At 32.1% G+C, this 10,009-nt stretch overlaps 1 protein-coding gene across 2 annotated transcripts in view; it reads right to left on the bottom strand.

The window, feature by feature from the left end:
- The window catches only part of LOC114336306 (xaa-Pro dipeptidase), a 58,690-nt gene that overhangs the window by 2,251 nt on the left and 46,430 nt on the right, over window positions 1-10,009 (bottom strand). For both annotated transcript variants that reach the window (XM_028286651.2, XM_028286650.2), the window contains one exon: window positions 4,869-5,020. In XM_028286651.2, coding sequence (XP_028142452.1) covers window positions 4,869-5,020 — 152 coding nt within the window. The remainder of the gene's footprint in view (window positions 1-4,868; window positions 5,021-10,009) is intronic.

Below are 10,009 nucleotides of genomic sequence, written 5' to 3'. Positions count from 1 at the left end.
AATATTTTATTAAAAGTAGCTTTTACTTTTTTCAAAAATGTTGTATGTTCATGTTTTTTTTTTGTAAAATTTTTTACTGATAAATTAGTTTTCGTTCTTTATTTGTTACATTGTTATATATACATACAAAAGTAGTTTTAATTGTTTCAAAAATGTTGTATGTTGTGGTTGATTTTTTTTTATAAAATTTATTACTAATAAATTATTTTTCTTTCTTTATTTACTACATTGATACATTTATTAACAAATTGATAATCAGTAATCGTAAATTGTTGTCAGTTTTAGACAATTCAGTCATGGCTTACTTAAAATTTAGAAAGATTTAGACCCGTAATTAATAATTTGCTCTGAAAAATGAAAATATCCCGAAAACTAATAAATTTTGACATAGGGAATGTTACGTAAAAATTAAAGTACAGTAATGGTACTTTTCGATAGTGATATAAAATATAGGGTGTTCTATTTAAAATTACTGAGAAAATAATGTACTTGCATTGTGACTCACCCTGTATTCAATATAAAGAAAATTAGCAATAACAATCATTTACGAGAATTTTGACAATATATAAAAAATATGATATCAATAATCCATTGCTTTTGTGCTTATTTTTATTTATACGGTGAGTTGAACTTGTTACGATTTTTATATAAAATTGGTTATAATTTGGTAAATACCATGCAGAACATAACAAAACTTAATATTTTTGTAATGGAGAAGTTAAAAAGATTTCGAATATAAAATAAAATATAGGGTGTTCCATTTAAAAAAACATAAGTTTGGTCTGCCACTATGTTATCGAACACCCTGTAATATTCTAATTAATTTTGAAATATGAGGCTCAAAGTTGGCTACAATTTTAATTATTAACTTTTATTGCTATCTATTACTATAACGGATCTACAGAGCTTTACCCCACTAATCAATCAACCTGTATACTGGTTTATTGTAAAGAGGCCGAAATCATTAGACTGAATTCATTAGACCGAAAAGCTCTTTACCGAAACCTCACTAGACCGAACAGTAGGAGACCGAAAAGCAGGAGACAGAAAAGCATTAGGCACATAATACAGGGTGCTCAAACAGGATTGTAATCTGAGCAAGGGTAACATCAACCTCCCTTCACCCTTTATCCAAGCTTAGGACTGACAGCACAAAGTACTGGCGAGTTTAGAAGCTGTCTTTTTTGTTTTGTTTTTTGTTTATTTTTGTTTTGTTTTTGGTTTATTTTTTATTACGTACACTACTAAAAATTTAATACTAAAAATAGTTTAGAACTATTAGAAATAGTTAAAATGTGTTAACGTCACTCTACCCTTAATTTATTTTTACCTTCACTAATTTGTTTAACGGATGAAAATTATTTCGTATCAGACTGTACAGAGTAACAATTTACACAATCTATATACAGAGGGCAGAAACCAGTGAGAAGGCCAGTGACCATTTTGATATCTCATTTACTCATTTCAAGAAGGCGGTTTGTTGCAATATGCGACACCTTCAGAGCCTTTTGCTTGCCTTTATCCTGGTGTGTTAGACAAATGAATGATGGACTGCAACAATGTTGTAAGCGACAGATTGGGTCAAAGTGAGGTTTTAATGCAATATTATTGTATATCCAAAGACAAATGCGAGCATCTTTCAATCAGGCTAAAAACATTTTGCCTTCCCTGAGTTTTTCCTACGGCAGTATTGGTATCCGTATTGTCATAAATGACTTGTCCATAAGTTTTTTCCATCTCTTGCATAATCTTAATTCTGTCGCTTACAACATTGTTGCAGCCATTGTCGCTTACAACATTGTCGCTTACATTCAAATATGTAATCATAGTTGATTGAATTCTCAGGTACGGAGTTCCTCTTTGATGTGTCTTTTCGATAGTTCACAGAAGGGTTCTGAACCCTGGAATCGGGTATTAGCCTTTTCTTTTGCTAGGCTGTCAGCTTCCTCATTTTCTGCCATTCTCTTGGGACCTGGCATTCACATCAAAGTTACTTACAGCCTTTAAGGCAGCTGTCTGATAAAATAAAGACTTAGCCTTACGTATTTCTGCCTGAAAGATAATTGGGGCGTTACCAAGAGATTTAGATAGCCTGAAATTGGGCCAAGTAACTCCCACTTCTGTCCTTTCATCTATCTTAGATCCATCCGTATATCATACGAGTGTTTACCCTATTTGGTGGTTTTTATGACCACTTCAAAGGGTGTTTCGAATTCGAATTTGAGTAGTATGGCATCTGACAATGATATTGAATCATTCTATAGTCAATTAAAACAGACACTTAACAATCTAAAAAGGAACGAAATCACATATATTATTGGAGATTTTAACGCGAAAATTGGTCAAGGACGAAGATCTGACCTGATAGGTGAATATGGACTCGGGGAGAGCAATGAAAGAGGCGATAGATTATACCAGTTCTGTCAAGAACATGACATGATAATCGCAAATACATGGTTCAAATTACACAAAAGAAGATTATATACATGGAAGGGACCAGGAGATAACTCACTTCATATAATTAGAAATCAGCTAGATTATATTCTAGTAAACAAGAGATTTAAGAATGGTGTCAAGAGATCAACGACATATCCTGGTGCAGATATCGGTTCAGACCATAACCCTCTAATAGCTGACATCCAAGTGAAGCTCAAAAAAGTCGAAGAAAGCCCCAAAACACCAAAATTACATATATCAGCATCCAACAAAACGCTAATAGAAAATGACCTGAATAATCAGCTAAAGAATTCAACAAATGAAAACAATACAGAAATATGGAACACGTTTAAAGATCTTGCCTGGAAAGTAATGGAAAAATATACAACAACGATGCAGAGGCACAAAAAACAACAATGGATGACTGATGAAATCCTGGAATTGATGGAGCAGAGAAGCAAACTGAAAGATAACAAAACAGAATACAAAGAAAAACAGAAACTAATTAAACAAAAAATAAAGGTAGCTAAAGAAAAATGGATGGAGGAAAAATGCAAGGAATTAGAAAAGTTAAATGAAAAACATGATACGTTTAATATGTTTAAAAAAGTTAGAGAAGTAGCTGGTCTTTATCATAAGAAAACTCCACATACTATAACCGATTCGTCGGGAAAAATGATAATAGTCGAACACGAAATTCGAACTACCTGGTATAATCATATAAATGAACTGTATAATGATGATAGACCCGAAGAACTGGAGACTTTAGATGAAGGTGAAGGACCAGAAATACTAAAATCAGAAATACTACATGCTATAAAATTGGCAAAAAACAAGAAAGCCGTTGGTCGCGACAACATACCTACAGAAATGTTAAAGCTCATAAATGAGGAAAACATTGGAATACTAGTCAAACTTTTCAATGATGTTTATTCGACTGGTGATATCCCTGAAGATTGGTTAAAGTCCGAATTCATAACCCTACCAAAAAAAAAAACGTCCGAAAAACTGTAGCGATTATAGAATGATAAGCCTTATGAGCCAAACTTTGAAAATCTTTCTACGTATCATCCACAGTAGAATCAAAGATAAATGTGAAGAAAACCAGGATGAAACACAATTTGGCTTCAGAAATGGACTGGGAACCCGGGACGCACTCTTTGCACTAAATGTGTTATTGCGGAAATGCCGAGATCAAAGGAAAGACGTCTTTGCTGTATTTATTGACTATGAGAAGGCCTTTGATCGAGTACAACATCACAAATTAATTAAAATATTAAAGGATAAAGGAGTTGATAGTCAAGATGTACGAATCATAGAAAAATTATACTGGCGTTAAACAGCGACAGCTTGCATAAATGGAAAATCAACAGAAATATGCAAAATACAAAGAGGTGTCAGACAGGGTTGTATACTGTCTCCACCGTTATTCAATTTATATTCAGATAGAATATTTAAGGAAGCGCTCCATAATTTGGAATGGGGTGTGAAAGTTAATGGAATTCTGATAAATACAATCAGATATGCAGACGATACAGTTATTTTAAGTGATCATATGAACGGATTACAACACCTTTTAAATGCCATTGACACAGTGGGAAGAGAGTTTGGCCTAAATATAAACTGTCCAAAAACAAAATACATGGTATTTAGCCGTTTGGCCCATCAAGATTCACGGTTATATGTTGATGGTCATATAATTCAAAGAGTACCCAGTTTTAAATATCTTGGTTGCCATATTACTGAACAACTAGATCCAGATAAAGAGATAAAATGTAGAATCGAGATAGCCCGCACGACATTTTTAAAAATGAGGTCATTCTTCTGTAATGATACCTTGCAACTTCAACTTCGAAAGCGCATGATTAAATGCTACATTTGTTCAGTCCTCTTGTATGGTGTCGAAACATGGACATTAAAAATATCCACCATTAACCGTTTGGAGGCCTTTGAAATGTGGCTGCACAGACGTATACTGAAAATACCATGGACGGCTATGCTGACAAATGTGGCAGTCCTTAAGAGAGCAAATGCTACCCGCGAGCTGCTTGATAACATCAAATATAGAAAGATGGCCTATTTTGGACACTTAGTAAGGGGAGACCGGTATAATCTTCTTTAACTTATTATGATGGGTAAAATCGAAGGACGCAGAGGAATTGGTAGAAGGCAGGCCTCTTGGTTGAAGAATATCCGGGAGTGGACAGGAATAAAGAAAGCAGAACACCTATTTAGAATAGCTCGAGACAGAGACAGTTTCGCCATGTTAATCGCCAACGTCAAGGGGACTTGATAGGGCACGTTAAGAAGAAGAAGAATGGCATCTGTCCGCCTCAACTCTTTTCATACATCCGACATCAGATTCTATCTACATCTGACTACCGACAATATGAAAAAATAATGTGAATTTAACAAAAATACAAATAACTTACGTTCTTGGCACTTTGGTTAAATTTTTAATACCATCTTCTGTAACTACGACATCATCCTCAATGCGGACACCACCAAAATTCCTATAAGTGTTAATAACATCTGCGACTAAAAATTTAGACTTGATCGGATCAGCTAGGGCATTATCTAATAGCTAAAACAAATAAAATGTAAAATAAAAAGTTCTGCTAATAGTATCCTAATAATAAGTAAAAATTACATAAATGGCCAACGGCAAAATATATTTTTCTGTCTTTCTGTCTATTCTACTGGTTTATTTTCTGTTTGTTCTCAGATTTACCGTTTTCCATGCTTCTCTTGTTACTGACGCTTTATACAGGGTGTAACAAAAATACAGGTCATAAATTAAATCACATATTCTGGGACCAAAAATAGTTCGAATGAACCTAACTTACCTTAGTACAAATATGCACAGAAAAAAAGTTATAGCCCTTTGAAGTTACAAAATGAAAATCGATTTTTTCGAATATATCGAAAACTATTAGAGATTTCTTATTGAAAATGGATATGTGGCATTCTTATGACAGGTGCATCTTAACGAAAAATTATAAATTTGTGCTCCCCATAAAAAATTTATGGGGGTTTTGTTCCCTTAAACCCCCCCAAACTTTTCTGTACGTTCCAATTAAATTATTATTGTGATACCATTAGTTAAATTCTATATTTTTAAAACTTTTTTGGCTCTTTTTTATACAAGTTCTAACTTATATAAAAATTATGTTCGATAAGGCAGTTTTTATCGAGTTGCGGCTTCCTTTTTAATATGTTTACATAAATATTTTATGGGGGTTTTGTTCCTTTAAACCCCCCAAATGTTTGTGTACGCTCCAATTAAACTATTACTGCGATACCATTAGTTAAACAAAATGTTTCTAAAACTTTTTTGCCTCTTTGTATTTTTTCGAGAAGGCACCTTTTATCGAGATATGGCTTCTTTTTTAATACGGTTCAAAATATACCTAAAAATGTAAATCATACATAAATTTTCATATTATTACCAAGTCTCCATAATCGTACTTAACCATATACAAATATGTGGTGGATTTGATCTCGAGATCTCGATAAAAACTGACTTTTCAAAAAAGTACTAAGAGCCAAAAAAGTTTTAGAAATATTGTGTTTAAGTAATGGTACTACAATAATAATTTAATTGGAACGTACACAAAAGTTTGGGGGAGTTTAAAGGAACTAAACCCCCATAAATTTTTTATAGGGTGTCCAAATTTCACTTTAATTTTTTCTTAAGATGCTACTGTCATAAGAATGCCAGGTGTTCATTTTCAATAAAAAATCTTTAATAGTTTTCGATATATTGAAAAAAATCGATTTTCATTTTGTAACTTCAAAGGGTTGTAACTTTTTTTATATGCACATTTGTACTAAGGTAAGTTAGGTTCAATCAAACTATTTTTGGTCCCAGAATATGTGATAAAATTTATGATCTGTATTTTCGTTACACCCTGTATATTTGTTGAGCTCTTTGCATTTACTTTCCCAAGTTATTTTTGGCATTAGTTACTAGATTTTTTTACTTCTCTGTTTGATCTTGCACATGTTCGTCTATCATTTGGGTCATTTGTTTGCAGCCACTTTTGATGTGATTGTTTTTTGTTGTGTGAATTCTCGATGTCATTTGTCCACCACAATGGTGTATCATTTTTGTTCCTTAGGATCGTGCTGAGACCTTCATAAGCTGCTTCATTGATTTTATTTATTATGTCTTGGTAGGTATTCTGGGCTGAGGAGTACATCAGGCTTGTTAATTTTTGGATTTATTTTTATACAAGTTCTAACTTATATAAAAATTATGTTGAGTCGTTTTGCAGTGCATCAATATTGTATTTGGGTGCATTCGTTTCCAGTGGTTTTGGTTGTGCTGGTTGGTTGTCATTTAGTATGTGTGCTTCTTGTTTTGTTATAACATAACCTATAATTGACTTGGTGTTTCTCGCTGGTTGGACCCAGGCATATTTGTGTATTTTTTGTGTTGGCAAAATCAAATCAAATCCTTTGCGGCTATTTATACAGGGTGTCCCGAAAAGATTGGTCATAAATTATACCACACATTCTGCGGTCAAAAATAGTTCGATTGAACCTAACTTACCTCAGTACAAACGTGCTCATAAAAAAAGTTACAGCCCTATGAAGTTACAAAATGAAAATCGATTTTTTTCAATATATCGAAAACTATTAGAGATTTTTTATTGAAAATTGACATGTATCATTCTTATGGCAGTAACATCTTAAAACAAAATTATAGTGAAGTTTGTCCACCCCATAAAAATTTTATGGGGGTTTTGTTCCCTTAAACCCCCCCATACTTTTGTATACGTTCCAATTAATTCATTATTGTGGATCATTAGTTAAACACAACATTTTTAAAACTTTTTTGCCTCTTAGTATTTTTTCAATAAGCCAGTTTTTATCGAGATGCAGCTTCTTTTTTAATATATTTACATAGAAATTTTATGGGGGTTTTGTTCCTTTAAACCCCCCAAATGTTTGTGTACGTTCCAATTACACTATTCTTGTGGTACAATTAGTTAAACACAGTGTTTTTAAAACTTTTTTGCCTCTTAGTCTTTTTTGACAAATTACCTTTTATCGAGATATGGCTTCTTTTTCAAAATATACCTAAAAATGTAAATTATAAATACATTTTCAGATTATTAACAGGTCTCTATAATCGTACTTAACCATATACGAATATGTGATGGATTCGACAAATATTCAAAATAGGTCGATAAGCACTGGCTAATCAAAAAAGTACTAAGAGGCAAAAAAGTTTTAAAAACATTTTGTTTAACTAATGGTGTCACAATATTAATATAATTGGAACGTACACAAAAGTTTGGGGGGGGGGGTTTAAAGGAACAAAACCCCCTTAAATTTTTTATGGGGTGCACAAATTTCACTTTAATTTTTTTTAAGATGTTTCTGCCATAAGAATGCCACATGTCCATTTTCAATGAAAAATCTCGAAGGGTTTTCGATATATGAAAAAAATCGATTTTCATTTTGTAACTTCAAAGGGCTGTAACTTTTTTTGTGTGCACTATTGTATATAAGTGAAGTTCAATCGACATATTTTTGACCAGAGAATCTGTGGTATAATTTATGACCATTCTTTTCGGGACACCCTGTATTTTCAAGACGTTCTGATAGGGTTCATATTTGTTTATCTGTTTCTGAAAGTATGGCGCATATAGTCTGGAAGAGTTGTGAAAAGAGGAGTAAAAGTAGAGGAAGAACTAACCGACACAATTGAAGCTGGCAATAATACAGGGGGATTCCCCAAGTCCTCTATTATTCAAACTGATCATGAATGAAATCATACCAAATGGGAGAAAAACAACTTAAAATAATCTGCTACGCAGATGACGTAATACACATCTTTCAGAGTGAAGATGATTTACAACGTATGCTGTACCAATTTAATACAGGGTGTCTGCGTAACTTGGAACCATATGGGAAACTTTTTTAATATAAATTTTACGAAAAAAAGTCATTCCTTATAAAGTGCTCTGCATAGTCTAAAACCTAAGATGCAATCATCAGATTTCAAATTTTGTCAACAGTATACGAGGTATGTCAAAAAATATGAATTTCGCTCAAGAGCAAACTACCTTTATATTTCAAAATATCAAAAAAATTTATTATGAAAAGTTATTTGTAATTAAAAACCATATTCAAATATGCAATAATAGCCTTCTACTTGAAAAAAAAAAATTCTGAAATTTTCCTAAATTACCGATTCCGAGCATCACTTTTATTTATTAGACATGTAATAACTCTTTTATTAATAATTTTAGGAAAAAAAGTTATTCTTCATAAAAATCTGTACACGGTCTAAACCTCAAGATGCAACCATCAGTTAACCAAGTTTGTTAATTTTATACGAGGTGTGTCAAATAATATGAATTTAGAAAGAATTTAGAAATTCACAAACCTCGTGACAACTCTCGAAATTCACACTCCTCTTTTCATAATAAAATTTTTTGATATTTTGAAATATAAAGGTAGTTTGCTCTTGAGCGAAATTCATATTTTTCGACATACCTCGTATACTGTTGACAAAATTTGATATCTGATGATTGCATCTTACGTTTTAGACTATGCAGAGCACTTTATAAAGAATGACTTTTTTTCGTAAAATTGATATTAAAAAAGTTTCCCATATTGTTCCAAGTTACGCCAGAATAACCGCCAGAAAATTTAACATGTTAATCTTCCCACAAAAGGCATGGTTATGACAGCAAATTTAATAAGATGTAAATTACAGCTATAGGTCAGATAATAGAACAAGTAACAAGTTAAAATATCTGGACATCACTTATCTCGAAGTAGAAGTGGAAGATCAAGTGGATAGAGCCAAAAGAGCAGCAGGTTTCCTGAATAAAAAAATGTGGAGAAATAAATATATATAGGGAAAAAAAGGCAGAATTTACAAAACAGTTATCAGACCAATAATGACATAGGCTGCAGAAACACGACCTGGCACACACAGGACAAAAATAATACTAGAAACAGCAGAGATAACAACTCTTGGAAAAATTGATGGTGACACTATGGGGCAGAGCTAGAAGTATAGATATACGACGAAGATGTAAGGTGGAGAACATTTAGACTGATCAAATAAAATTACAATACATGTAAATCAAAATGTAATTCCGTACAGGTTGGAATAAATATATCAAAGTTTAGGTCTAAACAAAACATATTTTCAAGAAAGTATATGATTCATATGAGTTGTTCATTGTTTAAATAATTAAAAATGGGTAATTTTTGCACAAAATTTACTTTTTTAACTGCTGCGGTAATTCGTGTTTTTATTAAAGATTTTACTTTTTTTTCCTGCAAAGATGAATAAACAGTCTTTTATATGAGACTTACTAAATTAAATTTAGTATTTAATTAAATTTGCAATATAAATAAGCTCTATAAAATATTTTGTTTCACAGAAAAAGTTGCGCTATAATATCACTATAAATTGACAAAAAAGGTCAATAAATATTAAGTAGTTTATGAGATATTTAATTTGTTTATAAAAAATTACCATTTTTTAATTGCAAAAACGCGGTTGTTGCCGGATAAAGTATACAAGTTTTTAAGGTCTCACTTG

The sequence above is a fragment of the Diabrotica virgifera genome, chromosome 10, assembly GCF_917563875.1.
Source record: "Diabrotica virgifera virgifera chromosome 10, PGI_DIABVI_V3a".
Lineage (NCBI taxonomy): Eukaryota > Metazoa > Arthropoda > Insecta > Coleoptera > Chrysomelidae > Diabrotica > Diabrotica virgifera.
Note: the sequence above shows the minus strand (reverse complement) of the source record. Positions and strands in the feature narration are given on the sequence as shown.